A 25,601-nucleotide genomic window follows, 5' to 3' on the forward strand; every position below is an offset into this window, starting at 1 on the left:
AGTTGCTCAGAGGATCATTTTATCAAACTTCCCACTCTTTGTATCATCTGAGCTCATTCTCTTCCCACCTCTGCCAGCGAGGGGAGGTGAGGTCAGGTATGGTGTTGCTACTGCTCAATCTGAAGGAGGCCTGGCTGAGAAACATTTATTTCTGACAGCAACAGATTTTCATCTGCCTGGCCCAGGAAGAGGTCATGGTGAGCACCTTTACAGTTCAACACAAGAGTGCTGCTGACTGGAGGTTCTAGTTGGTGAAGGGTATGAGGTGTCATACTGCAAGGAGGCACCTCTGGAGAAACTGTCCTGCCTTGAAGGCAGCTGTCAACACCTCTGTAGCCACTGTTTGCACAGTCGCCCTTTACCTCGTGATCCCCCCACCCCCCACCGGCCCCCCACCCCCACCTTGGCCCCGAATGGTGAGAGCTACATTATTTACAGACACCAAAGAGGTGGGAGGAGAGTATCTGCAGGAGAGGAAAGTCCAGAAGAAGACTAAGTGCTTGGGGTCAGCCTCCCTAAAGGATTCCCCAGGTGGCCTGAGGCCATCAACCCCCAACCTGGGGAGGGATCCGTCACAAAGGAGAGCACATCAGAAAGGTGTGCGTTTGGACCCGAGCCCAGGGGTCCTCATTGAGAAAACCATGAATGCACAGGTGGTTCCCTCAATATTCCCTGGCCCCTCACATGACCCGAAATCCATGAGGGACAAAGATAAAGGGAAGGTTTTAAAGGGGAGGGGTGGCAGCAAGAAAGTGGAGAGGAGGTGTTTCTTATTGCCCCATCTTCCCAGTAAAGGTGCCACTCCTGAGGGTCAGAGGGTCATGGGAGCCCAGTACTAATACCACTTCCCATGGGAGCAGACGCATCAGAGGCTGTGATAATGTGGCTGCTGAGGTCTTGCCACAAGGAAGGCTTTGAAGTGCTACTGTGCTGACTGGGAACTGTGATATAGTTACTTACCCTGGATGGTAGTGATGAAGGAAGGAGGCTCCTCACTCCCTCCCAGTCCTTTATGCCAGGCACCCCTGCCCTTGCTGGGGATATTTTCCTTGTCATGGAGGGTTGCTCAGCTCCGAATGGAGCAGGTTTTCAAATTACTGCTGCCCTGGGGACCCAACATTTTAGTCAATGTTCTGCTCCTTCATCAAGTGGTTGTTTAGAAGTAGTGCTTCGAAAGCTAGTGCTTCCGAATCAATCTGTTGGACTATAACTGGTGTTGTGTGAGTTTTAACTCTGTTTGAGTCTGGTATACTCCAGGACTTGGAGGTTCCTGCAAAGGATTGTCCTATTGCTGCCCCTGAGGGCATCGGTCATGGGTACCTCAGCAAGAGAGACGTGGTGCTTGCTGACTAGGTCCCCCTCATCCCAATTGGGGAACTCCAGAACTTTTTACAAGTGGCACTGTGTCACTGAGACAGAGTCCGGTTGCCTGTGGACCAGTAGAATTCTCTACTGCTTCTAGTCATGTTTGCCCGGCAGCTATAGATGGACCAGAAATGGACAAGAACATGAAGCAACAGTGCCAGGGATTCTCTTGTGGCATTCTCAGGGAGTGGAGGTAGAATAAACAGCCCCTCTGTCCGCTCAATCAGTGGTTTTCATTATCAGTTAAAACAGTGGTGGCCTGTACTACAGTCATGAAGACATCAAAAGCCAGCCTGAATGTCAATGGCAGCTGGACAGTTCAGTGTAGATTTCACATTCTTTCACCCCTCGGGGAATGAAAGCACATAGTGAGTCTCCAGGAAGAAACCCATGCCGTTTCAGGAGATGCCGGAAGACTGGAGGTTGGCAAATGTGGTGCCACTGTTTAAGAGGTGTGGTAAAGACAAGCCAGGGAACTATAGACCGGTGAGCCTGACCTCGGTGGTGGGCAAGTTGTTGGAGGGAATCCTGAGGGACAGGATGTACATGTATTTGGAAAGGCAAGGACTGATTCGGGATAGTCAACATGGCTTTGTGCGTGGGAAATCATGTCTCACATACTTGATTGAGTTTTTTAAAGAAGTAACAAAAAAGATTGATGAGGGCAGAGAGGTAGATGTGATCTATATGGACTTTAGTAAGGTGTTCGACAAGGTTCCCCATGGGAGACTGATTAGCAAGGTTAGATCTCATGGAATACAGGGAGAACTATCTATTTGGATACAGAACTGGCTCAAAGGTAGAAGGCAGAGGGTGGTGGTGGAGGGTTGTTTTTCAGACTGGAGGCCTGTGACCAGCGGAGTGCCACAAGGATCGGTGCTGGGTCCTCTACTTTTTGTCATTTACATAAATGATTTGAATACGAGCATAAGCGGTACAGTTAGTAAGTTTGCAGATGACACCAAAATTGGAGGAGTAGTGAACAGCGAAGAGGGTTACCTCAGATTACAACAGGATCTTGACCAGATGGGCCAATGGGCTGAGAAGTGGCAGATGGAGTTTAATTCAGATAAATGCGAGGTGCTGCATTTTGGGAAAGCAAATCTTAGCAGGACTTATGCACTTAATGGTAAGGTCCTAGGGAGTGTTGCTGAACAAAAATACCTTGGAGTGCAGGTTCATAGCTCCTTGAAAGTGGAGTCACAGGTAGATAGGATAGTGAAGAAGGTGTTTGGTATGCTTTCCTTTATTGGTCAGAGTATTGAGTACAGGAGTTGGGAGGTCATGTTGCAGCTGTACAGGACATTGGTTAGGCCAGTGTTGGAATATTGCATGCAATTCTGGTCTCCTTCCTATCGGAAAGATGTTGTGAAACTTGAAAGGGTTCAGAAACGATTTACAAGGATGTTGCCAGGGTTGGAGGTTTTGAGGTATGGGGAAAGGCTGAACAGGCTGGGGCTGTTTTCCCTGGAGCGTCGGAGGCTGAGGGGTGACCTTGTAGAGATTTACAAAATTGAGGGGCATGGATAGGATAAATAGACAAAGTCTTTTCCCTGGGGTCGGGGAGTCCAGAACTAGAGGACATAGATTTAGGGTGAGAGGGGAAAGATATAAAAGAGACCAAAGGGGCAACGTTTTCACGCAGAGGGTGGTACGTGTATGGAATGAGCTGCCAGAGGAAGTGGTGGAGGCTGGTATAATTGCAACATTTAAGAGGCATATGGATGGGTGGATGAATAGGAAAGGTTTGGAAGGATATGGGCTGGGCACTGGCAGATGGGACTAGATTGGGTTGGGATATCTGGTCAGCATGGACAGGTTGGACCGAAGGGTCTGTTTCCATGCTGTACATCTCTATGACTTCTAGAGTGAAGGAGAAGGGTCTTCAGGCGTCACCTGGCTTCAAATTCTGGCAGGATGGCTATTCTATTGGCCCCTTTGTTCTGTCCGGAGATATTGAGGGTCAAGGACCATGCACTCGGCCATATGCCCAAACTCACTATTCGTTTCGAAGGCACAGTACTTCACTGTGTGAACATATACTTACCTTGGATGGGACCTGAGTAGACCTGCTTCTTGGAGGAAGTGTTGCCTCTTAACTCCATCAGTGATGGCAAGCTCAACCTTCCTGGTGTGCATTTCAATTGCACCCTTGAGAGGTGGGACTATGGCAGTACACAGAAGAGCTCAGCATCGATGAGGATGTTGAGGGACTTGGCTCACATCTTTGACTTGGTAGACATCTGGTGAAATCTCTATACCTATTCCATCGTCTTCCTCTTTCTGAGGCCTGGGGTCGTTGTGTCTGGAATTGACCGCCTTTACATTTCTAGGGCGTACGGCAGCTTTTGTTCCAAAAGCCTCCATATGTCAGGTACCGTTCTCCGATCACAGCCTGGTATGGGCGGAGCTTGTTCCATTCAGTGCCAGGACATGGTCAGTGTACTGGCACCTTAACAACCTGCTGCTGGATGATGAGTGGTTCTAGAACTCGTTTTGTCACTTCTGGACTGGCTATAGGAGGAGGCTGTCGTAGGATATGGGTAAGACTCCTGTCCATGTCCTCTGTCAGAAGTACGCATGGGGTTAAACAAAGAACAAAGAAAATTTACAGCCCAGGAATAGGCTCTTCGGCCCTCCAAGCCTGAGCCGATCCAAATCCACAGTCTAAACCTTTCGCCTAATTCCTAAGCATTCTTTGTGGCATCCTTAAATACAGATGAAGTACCAGAGAACTGGAGGATTGCTCATGTGTCCCCCTGTACAAGAAGGGTAGTAGGGATATTCCGGGTAACTACAGACCTGTGAGCCTGACGTCGGTTGCTGGAGAAGGTGCTGAGGGATAAGATCTATTTATATTTAGAAAAGAATGGGCTTATCAGCGATAGGCAACATGGTTTTGTGCGGGGGAGATCGTGCCTTACCAACTTAATAGAGTTCTTCGAGGAAGTGACCAAGTTGATAGATGATGGAAGGGCTGTTGATGTCATATACACGGACTTTAGTAAGGTGTTTGATAAGGTTCCCCTCGGTAGACTAATGGAGAAAGTGAAGTCACATGGTATGCAGGGTGTTCTAGCGAGGTGGATAAAGAACTGGTTGAGCAACAGGAGACAGAGAGTAGTAGTTGAAGGGAGTTTCTTGAAATGGAGAAAGGTGACCAGTGGTGTTCCACAGGGATCAATGCTGGGGCCACTGTTGTTTGTGATATACATAAATGATCTGGAAGAGGGCACTGTTGGTATGATCAGCAAGTTTGCAGATGACACGAAGATTGGTGGAGAAGCAGAAAGCATAAGGGTCTGTCAGAGAATACAGGAGGATATAGATAGACTGGAGAGTTGGGCAGATGGCTTTCAATCCAGGCAAATGTGAGGTGATGCATTTAGGCAAGTCTAATTCTAGAGGGATACAGATGCTCAGGAATTGACCGACAGGTTTAGACAGTTACATTTGGATCGGCTCAGGTTTGGAGGGCTGAAGGGCCTGTTCCTGGGCTGTAAATTTTCTTTGTTCTATCTGTATCCCTCTGCTCCCCACCTACTCATGCATCTGTCCAGACACCTCTTAAATGAATCTACCGTGCCTGCCTCCACTACCTCTGCTGGCAACGCGTTCCAGGCACCTACCACCTTCTGTGTGAAGTACTTGCTGCGCATATCCCCCTTAAACTTTCCACCTCTCACCCTGAAATCGTGACCTATCGATATTGAATCCTTCACCCTGGGAAAAAGCTTGTCGCTATCCACCCTGTCTATACCCTTCATGACTTTATTAACCTCAATCAGGTCCCCCCATAATCTCCTTTTTTCTAATAATAATAAACCTAACCTACTCAACCTCTCTTCACAACTCGCATCTTCCACACCAGGCAGCATCCTCGTAAACCTTCTCTGCACCCTCCCCAAAGCGTCCACATCCTTTTGGTAATGTGGCGACCAGAACTGTACACCGTATTCTAAATGCGGCCAAATCAATGTCTTGTACAATTTTAACATGACTTCCCAGCTCTTCTACTCAATACCCCGTCCAATGAAGGCAAGCATACTATATGCCTTCTTGACCACTCTGTCCACCTGTGCAGCAACCTTCAGGGTACAATGGACCTGCACTCCCAGATCTCTCTGCCCATCAACTTTTACCAAGGCTCTTCCGTTTACAGTATATTTCGCTCCAGAATTAGACCTTCCAAAATGCATCGCCTCAAATTTGCCTAGATTGAACTCCATCTACCATTTTTCCACCCAACTCCCCATCTATCAATATTCTCCTGTATTCTTTGATTATACTTTCTACTCCATCAATCTCTGTCATCTGCAAACTTACTAATCAGACCAATGCCCACTTCCAGATCATTTATGTATATCACAAACAACAGTGACCCCAGCACTGATCCCTGTGGAGCACCACTGGTCACCTTGAAGTAACAAAGAGGATTGATGAGGGCAGAGCAGTAGATGTGATCTATATGGATTTCAGTAGGGCGTTCGACAAGGTTCCCCATGGGAGACTGATTAGCAAGGTTAGATCTCATGGAATACAGGGAGAACTATCCATTTGGATACAGAACTGGCTCAAAAGTAGAAGACAGAGGGTGATGGTGGAGGGTTGTTTTTCAGACTGGAGGCCTGTGACCAGTGGAGTGCCACAAGGATCAGTGTTGGGTCCTCTACTTTTCGTCATTTATGTAAATGGTTTGAATGCGAGCATAAGAGGTACAGTTAGTAAGTTTGCAGATGACATCAAAATTCAAGGTGTAGTGGACAGCGAAGAGGGTTACCTCAGATTACAACAGGATCTTGATCAGATGGCCAATGGGCTGAGGAGTGGCAGATGGAGTTTAATTCAGATAAATGCAAGGTGCTGCATTTTGGGAAAGCAAATCTTAGCAGGACTTATACACTTAATGGTAAGGTCCTAGGGAGTGTTGCTCCCTCGGAAGAGAGACCTTGGAATGCAGGTTCATAGTTCCTTGAAAGTGGAGTCGCAGGTAGATAGGATAGTGAAGAAGGCGTTTGGTATGCTTTCTTTTATTGGTCAGCGTTTCAAGTACAGGAGTTGGGAGGTCATGTTGCAGCTGTACAGGACATTGGTTAGGTCACTGTTGGAGTATTGTATGCAATTCTACCTTAGTATCCTTTAGCCTACCCAACACATCCTCCCTCCTAATGTCAATGTGATCCAGAGTAAACAAACTTCTATCTCTAATCGCAACATTCATCATGTCCCTCTCCTCAGTGAACACTGATGCAAAGTAATCATTCAGAATCTCACCTATTTTCTCAGGGCCAACACACAGCCAGCCTTCCTTCCTTCCTTCCTTACTTATCCTTTAGTGGACCAATCCTTTTTCTCGTTACCCTCTTGCTTATACATGAATAAAAAGCCTTTGGATTCTCCTTAAGTCTGCTGGCTAAAGTTATTTCATGACCACTTTTAGTCAGCTTGATTCCTCGTTTAAGGTTGGTCCTACTCTCCCGATATTCCTCCAGGGCCTGTTCCGTTCTTAGCTGCCTGGACCTTATGTATGCTTCCCGTTTCCTTTTGGTTAGTCGCACAGTTTCTCCTGTCATCCATGGTTCACAAATCTTGCCTTTCCTCTTCCTTGCTTTCAAAGGAAATGCCTATCCTGCACTATCTTCAACCTATCTTTGAAAGCCTCCCACAAATCAAATATGGACTTCCTTTAAATAACTGCCCCCAATCCACATTACCCAGCTGAAAATGTGTTGCTGGAAAAGCGCAGCAGGTCAGGCAGCATCCAGGGAACAGGAGAATTGACGTTTCGGGCATAAGCCCTTCTTCAGGAATGGCTTATGAAGAAGGGCTTATGCCCGAAACGTCGATTCTCCTGTTCCCTGGATGCTGCCTGACCTGCTGCGCTTTTCCAGCAACACATTTTCAGCTCTGATCTCCAGCATCTGCAGACCTCACTTTCTCCTCACATTACCCAGCACCTACCAAATTTTGATATAATTGGCCTTGGCCCAGTTTAGTACTCTTCCCTTAGGACCACTCTCATCTTTGTCTACGAGTATTCTAAAACTTACAGAATTGTGGTCACTGTTCCCAAAGAAATCCCCCACCCCATTTTCTACCACCTGGCCTGGCTCATTCCCAATCCCAGGTCCAATATGGCCCCTTCCCTAGTTGGGCTATTGACATACTGCTCTAGAAAACTCTCCTGGACACTTCTTACAAATTCTACCCCATAATCTGTTTACCTATTTGTTCTTCTACCTCATGCTCACTATTGGGAGGCCTGTAACACAGCCCTAATAGTGTAACTGCACCCTTCTTATTTCTCAGCTCCACCTATAACGCTTCACTACTCAAGCCCTCCATAGTGTCCTCCTTTAGCACAGCCGTGATATAATTCCTGATCAGCAATGCAATTCCGCCCCTTGCCTTTTACTCCCCTCCCTGTCCAGTCTGAAGTATTTATATACTAGAACATTTAATTGCCAATCATGCCCTTCCTTCAACCAAGTCTCAATGATTACAATAACATCATACTCCCAGGCACCAATCCAAGCTCTAAGTTCATCTGCCTTAGCCACTATACTCCTTGCATTAAAGTATATGCACTCAGACTACCTTTGCATTCATCTGTTCTCTACCTACTCTTCCCTTTTGTAATGCTAACTTCAAGAATCTTACAGTCTCTAGTTTCCACCTCGCTGTCTACTTGTCTTCTCTTCTGGTTCCCAGCCCCCTGTCATATTAGTTTAAACCCTCCCCAACAGCAGTAGCAAAAACTCCCCCAAGAACATTAGTTCCCGTCTGGTTCAGGTGTAGACCATCCAATTTGTAATAGTCCCACCTTCCCCAGAACCGGTCCCAATGTTACACAAACTTGAACCCCTCCCTCCTACACCATCCCTCAAGCCAGGTTTCAACCTACCTATTCTTTCATTTCTGAAAAATGTGTTGCTGGAAAAGCGCAGTAGGTCAGGCAGCATCCAAGGAGCAGGAGAATCGACGTTTCGGGCATAAGTCCTTCTTCAGAAATGAGGAAGGTGTGCTAAGCAGGCTAAGATAAAAGGTAGGGAGGAGGGATGTGGGAGAGGGGTGTTGGGAATGCGATAGGTGGAAGGAGGTTAAGGTGAGGGTGATAGGCCGGAGAGGGGGTGGGGGCGGGGAGGTCGGGAAGAAGATTGCAGGTCAAGAAGGCGGTGCTGAGTCCGAGGTTTGGGACTGAAATAAGATGTGGGGAGGGGAAATGAGGAAGCTGGAGAAATCAGCATTCATCCCTTGTGGTTGGAGGGTTCCTAGATGCATGTCCTTGGCGGAGTGGGAGGGGGAGTTAGTGTTCAGCCACGGGGCGGTCTACCCTGGCTAGCAAGTGGCACCGGTAGTAATCCCAAGATCACTACCTTTTGAGGTCCTCCTCGTTAACTTCTCTCCAAGCTTCCTGAATTCTACTTTCAGGACCTCGTCTCGTTTTTTTTTTTAATTACATCATTGGTGCCTATATGCACCACGACAACTGGCTGCTCACCCTTCCTTTTCAGAGTGGTCTACAGGTGATCGGTGACATCGAGTTGAGGAAGTGGCAAAAATCCAGGATTGAGGGGTTGGAGAAGGAGGTACTTGACATGGGGCCATGTCTTGGTCAGGCCGACGTAGACCTCACCCTGCGGATGCATACAAATAAAAGAAGGCCATGCTCCGGGATCTGCATGTTATTGGGTCCCAGGTTGTGAACTTGGGGTAAAAGCATGCGGTCTGCGAGCAGCTCCATGTGCTGTGAGCTGACAATGGATCCCTTGTCTTATGTCTGGAGGCCATCAGAACCCAAGTGAGGGACTATTATAGGGCACTCTTCTCTCCGGATCTGTCCGGTGAGGAAGCTCTCAAAGTTGTGTGGGAGGACCTGCTGCAGGTCAGCCCCAAGGGTACTGAGAGGCTTGATACCCCTCTGAACTTGGAGGAGCTGAACAGTGTCCTCGCTGGTCTTTCCATGGTGTTCTTCAGGTGTTCTGGGATGTCAGGGGAGAGCTATGTGTGGGTCCTGGAGGAATATATTGTGACTGGAGAGATGTCCCTTTCTTGGTGCAGGGACATCATCACTCTATTGCCTAAGAAGGGGGATCTCTGTTTGTTCAAGAATTCGTGTCTGATCTCCCTCCTCAGCACGGCCTACATAACCGTTGCTCGGGTCCTTTTGACTCCCTTTGGCACTGTGCTGTACTACATGATCCACCAAGACTAGTCCTATCCTGTTCTGGACCGGAGCATCCACAACATCTACCTTGTCCAGGATATGATCCATTATTCCCAGAGGGCTGGCTTGTCGAGCACCTTTCTCTCCCTTGATCAGGAAAGGTGTTCAACAGGGTAGAAAGTGAATATCTGCTCGGGATTCTGTGAATATTTGGGCTCAGGACGTACTTTGTCCCCTGAATCTGCGGAGTTTAAAAATGTGTTGTTGGAAAAGCGCAGCAGATCAGGCAGCATCAAAGGAGCAGGAGAATCGATGTTTCAGGCATAAGCCCTTCTTCTCCTGCTCCTTGGATACTGCCTGAGCTGCTGCGCTTTTCCAGCAAAACATTTTTAAGCTCTGATCTCCAGCATCTGCAGTCCTCACTTTCTCCTAGTTGAATCTGCGGAGTGCCTAGTGAAGGTTAACGGTTCCCTGACAGAGCCAGTACACCCTGGGAGAGGAGTACGTCAGGGCTTCCCTCTGCGTGGAGCCATTGCTGCGCCTCTTAGAGTCATAGAGATGTACAGCATGGAAACAAACCCTTCGGTCCAACCCGTCCATGCCGACCAGATATCCCAACCCAATCTAGTCCCATCTAAAGTGGATGTGGGGTTTGGCTCTGCACATGCTGGGGCTGGAGATGGTTCTTTCAACATACACCATCAGCTGTGTTCTTCATGGTCACAGACCTAGCTGACCTGTGGAGGATGCACAAGTGCCAGGAGGTCTACTCTGTGGCACCCTCCTCAAGGATCAACCATTGTTTGGGACTAGGAGAAAGTGAGGACTGCAGATGTTGGAGATCAGAGCTGAAAATGTGTTACTGAAAAAGCACACCAGGTCAGGCAGCATCCAAGGAGCAGGAGAATCGATGTTTCGGGCATGAGCCCTTCTTCAGGAATGAGGAAAGTGTGCCAAGCAGGCTAAGATAAAAGATAGGGAGGAGGGACTTGGGGGAGGGGTGTTGGAAATGTGGTAGGTGGAAGGAGGTTAAGGTGAGGGTGATAGGCTGGAGTGGAGGTGGGCGCGGAGAAGTCAGGAAGAAGATTGCAGGTTAGGAAGGTGGTGCTGAGTTCGAGGGTTGGGACTGAGACAAGGTAGGGGGAGGGGAAAGAAGGAAGCTGGAGAAATCTGAGTTCATCCCTTGTGGTTGGAGGGTTCCTAGGCGGAAGATGAGGCGCTCTTCCTCCAGGTGTCGTGTTGCCATGGTCTGGCGATGGAGGAGTCCAAGGACCTGAATGTCCTTGGTGAAGTGGGAGGGGGAGTTGAAGTGTTGAGCCACGGGGTGGTTGGGTTGGTTGGTCCGGGTGTCCCAGAGGTGTTCTCTGAAACGTTCTGCAAGTAGGCGGCCTGTCTGTATAGGAGGCCACATCGGGTGCAGCGGATGCAGTAAATGATGTGTGTGGAGGTGCAGGTGAATCTGTGGCGGATATGGAAGTATCCCTTGGGGTCTTGGAGGGAAGTAAGGGGGGAGGTGTGGACGCAAGTTTTGCATTTCTTGGGTTGCAGGGGAAGGTGCCGGGAGTGGAGGTTGGGTTGGTGGGGGTTGTGGACAAAATGAGGGAGTCAGAGGGAGTGGCCTTTTCGGAACGCTGATAGAGGAGGGGAGGGAAATATATCCTTGGTGGTGGGGTCCATTTGGAGGTGGCAGAAATGACGACGGATGATACGATATATATGAAGGTTGGTGGGGTGGTAGGTGAGGACCAGTGGGGTTCTGTCCTGGTGGCGATTGGAGGGGCGGGGCTCAGGGGCGGAGGAGTGGGAAGTGGAGAAGATGCGGTGGAGACTTCAGGCTGGTCCATGTCAAATGGACCATTTGTCAGAGGGATTCTGGTGCTTCACATGGGTACCACTCACCACCTCTACCCCAGAGTCCATCTTTGCCCTGCTGAAGAATTGGCACAAATTGGAACGCAAGGTGACTGCTCCCCCAACACACTGTATGGGACTGCTCCAAATGTTGTCCTACAGGCTGGTCATAAACCAGCTGGTGGCCACCATTTTGTGGTACCAACTGGTTACTTTGGTCCCTTCTCGGCTTTGTCACTGCCATCTGGGAAAAGCTTGTTGAGTTTTTCTGAGTCAATGGGTAACATTGGGTCATTGCTGTGGTTTGGAGTCTCCAGCTTGAGGAGGGTGGTCAGGCATTGGTGTGCCTTTGCATCAGGTAGTGCCTTTCCACTTTCAGACCTGGCAGCGAGAGCTTTACTCTGAACCTCCTCCAAGATGGTGCACCCTGATGACCTATTTGTTCTGTTGGGAGTGTGGCCTCTGTTACAACATGCAGTTCCTGTTTGTCGAGTGGATTAGTGGTACTGGAAAAGCACAGCAGTTCAGGCAGCATCCGAGGAGCAGTAAAATCGACGTTTCTGGCAAAAACCCTTCATCAGGAATACAGGCAGAGCGTCTGAAGGGTGGAGAGATAAGTGAGAGGAGGGTGGGGGTGGGGAGAAAGTAGCATAGAGTACAGTAGGTGAATGGTGGTGGGGATGAAGTTGATTGATCAGGAAGTAGGGTGGGGGAAGGTAGCAAAGAGTACAATGGGTGGATGGGGGTGAAGATGAAGGTGATAGGTCAGAGAGGAGGGTGGAGTGGATAGGCAGTGAAGGAGGCCCAGGACCTCCATGTCCTCGGCAGAGTGGGAGGGGGAGTTGAAATGTTGGGCCACAGGGCGGTGGAGTTGATTTGGTGCGAGTGTCCTAGAGATGTTCCCTGAAGCGGTCTGCTAGGAGGCATCCAGTCTCCCCAATGTAAAGGAGACTACATCGGGAGCAACGGATACAATAAATGATATTGGTGGATGTGCAGATAAAACTTTGGTGGATGTGGAAGGCTCCTTTAGGGCCTTGAATAGAGGTGAGGGAGGAGGTGTGGGCGCAGGTTTTGTAATTCCTGCGGTGGCAGGGAAAGGTGCCAGGATGGGAGGGTGGGTTGTTGGGGGGTGTGGACCCAGCCTCGGGTCTTCTTCCAAGAATGCTGACTTTTATCTGGACCTGATCACTGCTGACTCTCTAAGGGAGTCATGATTTGGAGACAACAGATGAATGGGCACCGCACAACAATCAACAGACAGGAGAGTTCCCTCCCAATTCAGTGGTCCAGGACATTCAGCCTCGGACCATCCTCCAAGGTGGACTTCAGGACAGGCAGCAGAGGAAAGTGGCCGAGCAGAGGCTGATAGCTAAGTTCGGTACCCATAGGGAGGGCCTCAACCGGGACCTTGGGTTCATGTCACATTACAGGTGATCACCATTGCACTACACACACACACACATATTCCTACACACACACACAGATATTCCTACACACACACACACACACACTCTCTCACATATACATGGACACAGGTCCACACAGACAGCCACACACACCCTAATAGACACACACACTCCCACACTCACACATGCACCCCCTCACAGACTTAAGAAACTCTGCACTCACTACACACACATACATATATACACACACACACACACACATTCTCACACTCACAACCCCCACCCCAGACAGACACACACACACAGATAGACAAAGACCCACATGCGTACATATATTTTGTGGGGTGAATTTGTACTTGCAGAGTTACATTGCACTTTGCTCAAAAACTGCATACATTCATGTAGAACTCTGAGCTCAAAAACTGCATGAATTTATGTAAAACTCTGTTATCTCACTTTTTAGATTAGAATCAATCTAAACATCAGGTCATAGACAGAGAACACAGGGGGCTAACACCTTCAACATATTGTCTAGCTATCGCCATTGTTAACAGCTAACCCGAGAATGCAACTTTTAAAAAAAAGGTTTTGTGATTTACACATGAAAGAAGTGAAACTATCACTGTATTCTAACAGATGAAAGGCTTAACAGACAATCAATTTTTCAATGTATAATTTCAGTTACATCACGCTGCAAATTTTTGCTATAAATTCAGTGTTACGATCGAGCCCTCCACTATCACCTGATGAAGGAGCGTCGCTCCGAAAGCTAGTATGCTTCCAATTAAACCTGTTGGACTATAACCTGGTGTGTGATTTTTAGCTCTCTAAGGCAGTGTTGCTTCTAACAGGGAGCTACTGCTCAACAGCATTTTCATCCATGAGCACGGTTTGTGCTGGCCAAGGGAGCAGAGAGTTTGGGATGCAGGGCTGCCTTGGATGGGAGAGGATTGGGCTGGATGATGCTGGCACAGTTGGGCGTGAGGACGTCAGTCCACCTCCAGTTGGCGACAGGATCCTTTCATGCCTGGTAGATGAGGCACTTGTCCACCAACCCCTCTTCTCCCCCCCCCCCCCTCCAACACCACCCCCACCTTCATCTACCTATTGCATTCTCAGCTACCTTCCTTCCAACCCCACACCTCTCCTATTTAACTCTCAGCTCCCCGGCCACAAGCTTCATTCCTGGTGAACTGCGCCTCTGCCATGAAAACACTCAACACCAGAGCCCCCAAGAATCAGTTCTCAGCCCCTGACTATAGTCCCTGTACAACCACAACTGTGTCACCAAATTCAAATGAACGTCATGCTACAAGTTTGCTAACGATACCACCATAGGATAGATGTCAAACAACAATGAGTCAGAATACAGTAAGGAGGTAGAGGGCTTGATGACATGGTGCAATGAAAACAACCTCTCTCTCAATGTCGGCAAAGCAAAGGAACTGATCATTGACTTCAGTTAGATAGGAGGAGAATATGCCCCCATCTACATCAATGGAATTGAGGTTGTGAGGGTGGAGAGTGTCAAGCTCCTCGGAGTGACGATAACCGACAAACCCATCCTGGACTTGCCATGTGGACAAGAAGGCAGCACGACAACGCTGCTTCTTCCTCAGGCAGCTCAGAATATTCAGCATGTCCATATGGACCCTCACCAACTTCTACAGATGTACCATTGAGAGCAGACTGTCCAGGTGTATAACGGCCTGATACGGTAACAGCTCTGCCCAGGACCGTAAGAAACTACAGAAGGTTGTGTGCACAGCCCAGACCAACACGGAATCTACCCTCCCATCCATGGACACCGTTTACACAGCTCACTGCCACGAAAAGCTGGCCACTATCAAAGAGACATCTGGTAATGATTTCCTACAACCTTTTCTGTTTGGCAGGAGCTTGAGAACACACACTCTAACAGGTGCGTGAACAGCTGCTTCCTTTTGTAATAGAACATAGAAAAGGCATAGGCCCTTTGACCCACGATGTTGTGTCGAAGTTTAATCCTAATGTAAAATATAGTAACAACCTACGCACCCCTCAAATCACTGCTATCCAGGTGCATGTCCAGCAGTCGCTTAAATGTCTCCAATGACTCTGCTTCCACCACCACCGCTGGTAACGCATTCCGTGCATTCACAACTCTCTGTGTAAAAAAACTACCTCTGACGTCTCCTTTATACCTTCCTCCTAATATCTTCAAACTATGACTTCTTGTACCCTCAATCCTGCCCTGAGGTGCAGGTGAATTTGTGGCGGATATGGAAGTATCCCTTGGGGCCTTGGAGGGAAGTAAGGGGGGAGGTGTGGGCGCACGTTTTACATTCCTTGCGGTTACAGGGGAAGGTGCCGGGAGTGGAGGTTGGGGAGACCCCACCCCACTCCGGCCTATCACCCTCACCTTGACCTCCTTCCACGTCGATTATCCACTTGAGTGGGCAACTTTGAGGGATCTATGTACTTGCACACCCAGATCCCTTTGTTCCTCCACACTGCCAAGTATCCTGTCTTTGATCCTATATTCAGCATTCAGGTTCAACCTTTCAAAATGCATCATTTCGCATTTATCCAGGTTGAACTCCATCTGCCATTTCTCAGCCCAGCTCTGCATCCTGTCTATGTCGCGCTGCAGACTGCAGTAGCCTTCTATACTATTGACAACACCTCCAATCTTTGTGTCATCTGCAAATTTACTAACCCACCCCTCAACGTCCTCATCCAAGTCATTTATAAAAACTACAAAGAGCAGAGGCCCAAGAACCGAGCCCTGCGGGACCCCACTCAACACTGACCTCCAGCCAGAATACTTTCCATCTACAACCACTCTCTGCCTTCTGTCAGCCAGCCAAATCTGAATCCAGATAGTCAAATCTCCCTGTATCCCATACTTCCTGACTTTACGAATGAACCTACCATGGGGAACCTTATCAAATGCCTTGTTGAAGTCCATATGCACCACATCCACTGCTCAACCTTCATCGACCTGTCTCGTCACCTCCTCAAAGAACTCAATAAGATTTGTGAGGCATGACCTGCCCTTCACAAAGCCATGCTGACTGCCTTTAATCATCCTATGCTTTTCCAAATAGTCATAAATCCTATCCCTCAGAATTCTTTCCAAAACCTTGCTGACCACCGACGTAAGACTGACTGGTCTATAATTGCCAGAGATTTCCTTATTACCCTTCTTGAAAAGAGGAACAGCATTCGCCTCCTTCCAATCCTCCAGTATGTCTCCCGTGGAGAGTGAGGAAGCAATTATCCTCGCCAGCGGCTTAGCAACCTCCTTTCTCGCTTCCCGAAACAGCCGAGGATAAATCTAGTCTGGCCCTGGGGACTTAACAATCTTAATGTTTTCCAAAATTTCCAGCACATCAACTTCATCAATCCTGATCTGGTCAAGACTGCAGCCCAGCTCCTCAAAGTTTTCATTTACAACATGTTCCTTTCCTTGGTGAAAACCGAAGCAAAAAACTCATTTAGGGCTTCCCCCATCTGCTCAGATTTCACACACAATTCCCTCCGCTATCCCTGATCGGCCGTAACTTCTCCCTGATCATTCTCTTATTCCTCACGTCTGAATAAAATGCCTTAATCCTTCTTGCCAAGCCTTTTTTGTGCCCCCTCCTGGCTCTCCTCAGTCCATTTCTGAGCTCCTTTCTAGCAAGCCTATAATCCTCTAAAGCTGTGCTAGATCCTTGCTTCCTCCACCTTGTGTAAGCTGCCTTCTTCCTTTTGACGAGAAGTTCCTCTATTCTGTATAGGTCATACCTTCCCCAGAAGGTATCCCAATGGTCTAGGCATCTGAAACCCTCCCTCCTGCACCAGCCTCGCAGCCACGTGTTAAGCTGCATTCGCTGACTGTTCCTCATCTCACTATCTCATGGCACCGGTAGCAAACCTGAGATCACTACTCTACTCGTCCTGCTCTTCAGCTTCCAACCTAACCCTCTGTAGTCACTTTTCAGATCCTCAATCTCTTTCCTGGCTATATCACTGCGGCCAATATGTACCACGGTTTCTGATTGCTCCCCCTCCCCCTTCAGGATCCTGTAAATCCGATCGGCGACATCCTGGACCCTGGCACCGGGGAGGCAATCTGTCTCACTATTGAGTCCCCTACCACTCGCGCTTTCCTATTCACCCCCTTCCCTTCTGAGCCTCAGTGCCAGAGACCTGACAACTATGGCTTTCCCCTGGTAGGATATCCCCACCAGCAGTATCCAAAACGGTATACTTATTGCTGAGGGGAACTGCCACAGGGGATCCCTGCTCTGATCATCAGTTCCCTTTCCTCCCTCTGACAGTAACCCAGCTGTCCTTATCCTGTGTCTGGGGAGTGACCACCTCCCTGTACATCCTCTCAATTTCCCCCTCAGCCTTCCGGATGATTCATTCAGCTCCAGTTGCCTAACTCAGTTTTCAAGGAGCTGGAGTTGGGAAATACTTAAAATAATGTTAATTTTGTTAGCTAGCATTGATCTTGCTTCACGCACTTCCTGTGCAGTATAACCTGCATGCCTTACTTGTCCAGGGTTTTTGTATCCTATGATCTGTATACCCTTGTTTACTATGATCTACCTAGACTGCTTGTAAACAAAGCTTTTCACTGTATGTCGGTACATGTAACAATAAATCAAATCAAACCAAGACCCCACATGGTGACTGAGAATGTTAAAGCACATGGATTTCAAAGTGATATAGCGGTGAGATGGATCAGAAACTGGCTTACTAATAGGACACCAAGGGTAGTGGAGGGCGGTTGTTTGAGTGACTGGAGGCAGGTGTCCAGCGATGTCCCACAAGGATCAATACTGGGATCATTATTACTCGTTATATATGTTGTACACACCACCAAGCTTGGAAGAGTGATTAGTAGGGAAGAAGGTGGTTGTAGGTTACAGGAAAATATGGATGGGTTGGTCAGATGAGCAGAGCAATGGCTGATGGTGTTGAACCTCGATAAATACCAGGTGATCGACTTTGGAAGAAGAAACAAGATGTGGGAGTATTTAATGAATGGCAGGACACTGGGCAGTGTAGGGGAACAGAGGGATCTTGGGTAATTATTCACAGATCCCAGAAGTCAGCAGAGCACATGAATAGTTGAAACTTTATTGCTGGAACAGCACAGCAGGTCAGGCAGCATCCAGGGAACAGGAGATTCGACGTTTCGGGCACAGGCCCTTCTTCAGGAATGTGAAGAAGGGCCTGTGCCCGAAACGTCGAATCTCCTGTTCCCTGGATGCTGCCTGACCTGCTGTGCTGTTCCAGCAATAAAGTTTCAACTTTGATCTCCAGCATCTGCAGACCTCACTCTCTCCTCGAAGAGCACATGAATAGTTAAGAAGACATAAGGGACACCCTATCGTTCATGGCATAGAGTATAAGAGAAGGAGGTAACACTAGAATTGTACAGAGCATTGGTTAGGCAACAGCTGGAGTTATGTGACCAGTTCTGGTCACCTTACTACAGGAAGGATGTGATAGCACAATAAGGGGAACAGAGGACATTCACCAGGATGTTGCCTGGGATGGAGAAATGAGCTAGAAAGGAGAGATTAGACAGACTTAAATTAGTTCCTTTTGAGGAGAGAAGACTGAGGGGAGACATGATTAAGGTGTGTAAGATAGACCGGGAGAATGGAGTAGTTCCCCTTGGTTAAGGGGCCAATCATGAGGGAACATAATTTTAGGGTAAGTGCAGGTGATTCAGGTGGAGTTTGAGAAAAAAACTTTCACTCAGACGGTGATAGGAATTTGGAAAGCAGTGTCGAGGAAGGCACTATCACCATCATGGGGTTATCATTGATTAGAACATTACAGCACAGTACAGACCCATCAGCTTTTGAGTTGCACCGACCTATGGAACCAATCTGAAGCTCATCTGACCTACATTATTCCATTTTCAACCATATTTTCATCCAATGACCATTTAAATGCCCTTTAAGTTGGCGAGTATACTACTGTTGCAGGCAGGGCATTCCATGCCCCTACTACTCTGAGTAAAAAAGCTACCTCTGATATCTGGCCTATATCTATCATCCCTCAATTTAAAGGATAGGTCAGAGTCAGCATGGATTTATGAAGGGGAAATCATGCTTGACTAATCTTCTGGAATTTTTTGAAGATGTAACTCTGAAGATAGACAAGGGAGATCCAGTGGATGTAGTGTACCTGGACTTTCAGAAAGCCTTTGAGAAAGTCCCACATAGGAGGTTATTGAGCAAAATTAGGACCCCTGGTATTGGGGGCAAAGTACTGACTTGGATTGAAAATTGGTTGGCTGACAGAAAACAAACAGTAGTGATAAACAGCTCCCTTTTGGAACGGCAGGCGGTGACCAGTGGGGTACCGCAGGGATCAGTGTGGGACCGCAGCTTTTTACAATATATATTAATGGTATAGAAGGTGGTAATAGTAGTAACATTAGCAAATTTGCTGATGATACAAAGCTGGGTGGCAGGGTGAAATGTGAGGAGGATGTTAGGAGATTACAGGGTGACCTGGGCAGGTTAGGTGAGTGGACAGATGCATGGCAGATGCAGTTTAATGTGGATAAATGTATGGTTATCCACTTTGGTGGCAAGAACAGGAAGGCAGATTACTACCTATATGGAGTCAAGTTAGGTAAAGGGGCGGTACAGAGAGATCTGGGTGTTCTTGTACACCAGTCAATGAAGGCCAGCATGCAGGTACAGCAGGTAGTGAAGAAAGCTAATAGCATGCTGGCCTTCATAACAAGAGGGATTCAGTATAGAAGCAAAGAGGTTCTTCTGCAGTTTTACAGGGCCCTGGTGAGACCACACCTGGAATATTGTGTGCAGTTCTGGTCTCCAAATTTGAGAAAAGACATTCTGGCTATTGAGGGAGTGCAGCGTAGGTTCACGAGGTCAATTCCTGGAATGGCGGGACTATCTTAGTTGAAAGATTAGATTACTTACAGTGTGGAAACGACTGAAGCGACTGGGCTTGTATACCCTTGAGTTTAGAAGACTGAGAGGGGATCTGATTGAGACATATAAGATTATTAAAGGATTGGACAGTCTGGAGGGAGGAAACATGTTTCCGCTGATGGGTGAGTCCCAAAACAGAGGACACAGCTTAAAAATACGGGGTAGACCATTTAGGACAGAGATGAGGAGAAACTTCTTCAACCAGAGAGTGGTGGCTGTGTGGAATGCTCTGCCCCAGAAGACAGTGGAGGCCCAGTCTCTGGATTCGTTTAAGGAAGAGTTGGATAGAGCTCTCAAGGATAGTGGAATCAAGGGTTATGGAGATAAAGCAGGAACAGGATACTGATTGAGGATGATCAGCCATGATCATAATGAATGGTGGTGCAGGCTCGAAGGGCAGAATGGCCTACTCCTGCACCTATTGTCTATTGTCTATAAAGCTATGTCCCCTCATGCAAGCCATCACCATCCGAAGAAAAAGGCTTTCACTGTCCACGCTATCTAACCCTCTGATTATCTCATGTCAAAATTAAATTAGCTCTCAACCTTCTCTCCAATGAAAACAGACTCAAGTCCCTCAGCTTTTTCTCATAAGACCTTCCTTCCATACCAGGCTACATTCTAGTAAATCTCCTCTGAACCCTTTCTAAAACTTCTACATTCTTCCTATAATGTGGTGACCAGTACTGTACGCAATACTCCAAGTGTGGCTGAAACAGAGTTTTGTACGGCTGTAGCATGACCTCCATGTCTTTAAAATTCAATTCCTGTACCAATAAATGCTAACACAGTGTATGCCTTCTTAACAATCTTATCAACATGGGTGGCAACATTCAGGGATCTCTGTACATGGACATGAGGTCTCTCTGCTCATTGATACTACCAACAATCTTACCATTAGCCCCTTACTTTGCAGTCCTGTTACTCCTTCCAAAGTGAATCACCTCACACTTTTCTGCACAGCAGGTCAGGCAGCATCTGAGGAGCAGGAAAATTGATGTTTCAGGCAAAATTCCTAATGAAGGGTTTTTGCCCAAAACGTTAATTTTCCTGCTCCTCAGATGCTGCCTGACTGGACATGCTTTTCCAACACTCCACTCTCACACTGTATTCTGCACTGTTCTGCTATTCCGACTTTAATCTTCAGCATCTGCAGTACTCACTTTCGCCTGTTTGATAAGGATCACCACGGTTGACTATTGCAGAAAATACGGAAGCATGGGACTGAGGGTGATTTAACGGTTTGGATCAGAAATTGGCTAGCTGAAAGAAGACAGAGGGTGGTGGTTAATGAGATATGTTCACCCTGGAGTTCAGTTACGAGTAGTTTCCCACAAGGATCTGTTTTGGGACCACTGCTGTTTATCATTTTTATAAATGACCTGGATGAGGACATAGAAGGATGGGTTATTAAATTTGCAGATGACACCAAGGTCGGTGGAGTTGTGGATCGTGCTGAAGGATGTTGTAGGTTACAGAAGGACATAGATAAGCTGCAGAGCTGGGCTGAGAGGTGGCAAATAGAGTTCAATTTGGGAAAGTGTGAGGTGATTCACTTTGGAAGGAGTAACAGGAATACAGAGTACTGGTTAATGGTAAGGTTCTTGGTAGTGTAGATGAACAGAGAGATCTTGGTGCTCATGTACATAGATCCCTGTAAGTTGCCACCCAGGTTGATAGGGTGGTTAAGGCATACAGTGTGTTAGTTTTTACTGGTAGAGTATTGAGTTTCAGAGCCATGAGGTCATGCTGCAACTGTACAAAACTCTGGTGTGGCCGCAGCCGGAATGTTGCATACAGTTTTGGTCACCGCATTATAGGAAAGATGTGGTAGCTTTGGAGAGGGTTTAGAGGAGATTTACTAGGAAGTTGCCTGGTATGGAGGGAAGATCTTATGAGGAAAGGCTGAGGGACTTGATACTGTTTTAATTTGAGAAAAGAAGGTTGAGAGATGACTTAATTGAGACATAGAAGATAATCAGAGGGTTAGATAGGGTGGACAGTGAGAGACTTTTTCCTCAGATGGTGATGGCTAGCACAAGGGGACATTGCTTTAGACTGAGGGGTGATAGATATAGGACAGATACCAGAGATTGTTTCTTTACTCAGAGAAAAGTAGAGGCATGGAACATCTTGCCTGCAACAGTAGTAGACCTGTCAACATTTAGGCCATTTAAATGGTCATTGAATAAACTTAGGGATGAAAATGGAATAGTGTAGGATAGATGGGCTTCAGATTGGTTCCACAGGTCAGCGCAACATCGAGGGCCCAAGGGCCTGTACTGCACTGTAGGGTTCTATGTTCTAATGTCAGATTATGTACGAACAGATTCAAGAACAGCTCCTTCCTCGCTGTTATCAGACTTCTCAAATATTAATGCTGATCTCTCTCTCTCTCTCTCTGCACCTTCTCTGCACTCTCACACTGTATTCTGCACTCTTCTGCTATTCTGAAACACTTTGTCACGTACAATCTGCCTGTGTAGGTAGCATGTATGTAACATATTTCACTGCATCTCAGTACATGACAACAATAAATCATATCAAATCAAATCAGATTAATTACCTGTGGAAGGACAGATACACTCCATTTCTGGTTCCCTGATAAGGCATACGGGAACACAAACCTGTAATCCTTCAGTTTTTTTAAACGGTTTCTCTGGACCAATTTGTAATCTGTTGATAAAAAAATTACAAAAGCAAAAAGGAATGAGGATGCTGAAACTCTGGATTCTGGAGTAGTCCTGCTATTTGAAAAAGTCTAAAGTCACACCACACCAGGTTGTAGTCCAACAGGTTTAGTTGAAATCACTAGCTTTTGCAGCACTTCTCCTTCATCAGGTGAAGTGGAGGGAGGTGGACAGGCACAGAATATATAAGTGGAGAAATCATTGCAAGATAATTCCAGGTAATTAAGAGTGTCAACAGGTAAGTACAAATTGTGAGCGTTGACTGTCAACAGGCTGAATAACAAATCTTTGCAGGTGATCAAGAGTGTCAAATGGTGTGAGTAATGTGTCAACAGCTGCACAACAAGTGAAGGGATGACGTATGAATCAATTAATTAAGGCAGAAAGATAATTGCAAATGATAAAAAAAATGAAATGATGCTGGAGACAAATCAAATTGTCTCCAGCACCATCTTTGAGTCATTGAGTTTTTTTTATTATTTGTAATAGACACAGCAGACCTGGTAGCACAGTGGGATACAGTGGGGAGAGAGTTGCCCAGGAGTCCTCAACATTATCTCCCAACCCCCTGAAGTCTGATGGTTTCAGGTTAAACATGAGTAAGGATACCTCCTGCTGATTACCACAAAGTTCCCTCCCTCCACTGATGAAATCAAACCCAGCTCCAAGCTCTGCAACTGGGATCCTCAACTTCCTGATATTCAGAACTTAATCAGTAAGGATAGGCAACAATAATCCTCAACACAGTACCCCACAAGGCTGTATACTCAGCCTGTTACTATATTCCTTATACACTAATGACTGTGTTGCCAAATTCAGCTCTAACTCCATTTACAAATTTGCAAATGATACCACCATAGTGGGTCAGATCTTAAACAATGACAAGGCAGATTGCAGGAAAGAGATAGCATGGTGTAAAGACAACAATCTCTCTCTCAATGTCAGCAAAATGAAGGAGCTGGTCATCAACATCAGGAAGCAGAGAAGAGGACATGCTCCTGTCTGGATCAATGGGACTGAGGTGGAGATGGTCAAGAACTTCAAGTTCCTAGGAGTAAATATCACCAACAATCCTGTCCTGGACTATCCACATTGATACGGTGGTCAAGAAAGCACACCTCTGCTTCCTCAGAAGGCTAAGGAAATTCAGCATGTCCACAATGACTCTGCCCAATGTTTAGATGCACCATAGATAGCATTCTATCTGGATGTATCATAGCTTAGTATGGAAATTGGTCCACCCAAGAACACAAAAATTTATCTAAGTTGTGAACATAGCCCAATCCATCATGAAATCAAGCCTTTCTTTCATTGACTGTGTCTACACTTCCCACTGCCTCAGGAAAGCAGCCAACACAATCATAAACTTTCCGGTTATACTCTCTCCACTCTTCCTTCGGGCAAAACATACAAAAATTTGAAAACACATACCAACAGAATCAAAAACAGCTTCTTGCCCCCTGTTATCAGAATTATGAATGGACTTCTCAATATCAGAGTCAAGGTTAGAGTGGTACTGGAAAAGCACAGCAGGTCAGGCAGTATCCGAGGAGCAGGAAAATCAATCATCAAGAATGAGGCTGGGTGCCTCAGGGATGGAGAGATAAATGAGAGGGTGTAGACCTCTGGGGGGGAAGGTAGCTGAGAATGCAATAGGTGGTTGGAGTTGAGGAGTAATGGTGATAGGTCTGAGAGGAGGGTGGAGCGGGTAGTTGGGAAGGAAGATTGACAGATGGGACAGGTCATGAGGACAGTACTGTGCTTTTTAGATTAGATTAGATTACTTTACAGTGTGGAAACAGGCCCTTCGGCCCAACAAGTCCACACCGACCCGCCGAAGCGTAACCCACCCATACCCCTACATTTACCCCTTACCCAACACTACGGGCAATTTAGCATGGCCAATTCACCTGACCTGCACATCTTTGGACTGTGGGAGGAAACCGGAGGACCCGGAGGAAACCCACGCAGATACGGGGAGAACGTGCAAACTCCACACAGTCAATCGCCTGAGGCGGGAATTGAACCCGGATCTCTGGCGCTGCGAGGCAGCAGTGCTAACCACTGTGCCACCGTGCCGCCCACGGTGGAGGGTTGGAATTGGGGTGGGGGGTGGGCAATGAGGAAACTGCTGATGTCCACATTGATGCTATGGGATTGAAGGGTCCTGAGGCGGAAGATAAGGTGTTCTTCCTCCAGGCGTCAGGTGGTAAGGGAGTACAGTGCTGAGCTGGAAGCGACAGAGGAGACCCAGGATCTGCATGTCCGCGGCAGAGTGGGAGGGGGGATTTGAAGTGTTCAGCCACAGGGCGGTGGAGTTGATTGGTGCAGGTGTCCCGTAGATGTTCTCTGAAGCACTCTGTGAGTAGGTGTCCAGTCTCCCCAATGTAGAGGAGACCACATAGGGAGCAATGGATACAGGCCTTTGATAAGGTGCCACACGGGAGGCTGCTGAGCAAGGTGAGGGCCCATGGTGTTCGAGGTGAGCTACTGGTGTGGATTGAGGATTGGCTGTCTGACAGAAGGTAGAGAGTTGGGATAAAAGGTTCTTTTTCGGAATGGCAGCTGGTGACAAGCAGTGTCCCGCAGGGTTCAGTGTTGGGACCGCAGCTGTTCACATTATATATTAATGATCTGGATGAAGGGACTGGGGGCATTCCAGTGAAGTTTGCCGATGATACAAAGATAGGTGGACAGGCAGGTAGTACTGAGGAAGTGGGGAGGCTGCAGAAGGATCTAGACAGTTTGGAGGAGTGGTCCAGGAAATGGCTGATGGAATTCAATGTGAGCAAATGCGAGGTCTTGCACTTTGGAAAAAAGAATAGAAGCATGGATTACTTTCGAAACAGTGAGAAAATTCGTAAAGCCAAAGTACAGAGGGATCTGGGAGTGCTAGTTGAGGATTCTCTAAAGGTAAATATGCAGGTTGAGTCTGTGATTAAGAAAGCGAATGCAATGTTGTCAATTATCTCAAGAGGGTTGGAATATAAAAGCACTGTTGTGCTACTGAGACTTTATAAAGCTCTGGTTAGGTCCCATTTGGAGTACTGTGTCCAGTTTTGGTCCCCACACCTCAGGAAGGACATACTGGCACTGGAGCGTGTCCAGCGGAGATTCACACGGATGATCCCTGGAATGGTAGGTCTAACATATGAGGAATGGC

The 25,601-nt window shown here is 47.3% G+C and overlaps 1 protein-coding gene across 1 annotated transcript in view; it reads right to left on the reverse strand.

Annotated features, from left to right (window-relative positions):
• The window catches only part of LOC148152301 (disintegrin and metalloproteinase domain-containing protein 8-like), a 151,995-nt gene that overhangs the window by 111,300 nt on the left and 15,094 nt on the right, over positions 1-25,601 (reverse strand). The window contains exon 4 of the mRNA XM_087986162.1: positions 22,315-22,424. Coding sequence (XP_087842288.1) covers positions 22,315-22,424 — 110 coding nt within the window. The remainder of the gene's footprint in view (positions 1-22,314; positions 22,425-25,601) is intronic.

The sequence above is a fragment of the Chiloscyllium plagiosum genome, unplaced genomic scaffold (assembly GCF_037043375.1).
Source record: "Chiloscyllium plagiosum isolate Xiang-an unplaced genomic scaffold, Cpla_swu_hap1 HiC_scaffold_1, whole genome shotgun sequence".
NCBI lineage: Eukaryota > Metazoa > Chordata > Chondrichthyes > Orectolobiformes > Hemiscylliidae > Chiloscyllium > Chiloscyllium plagiosum.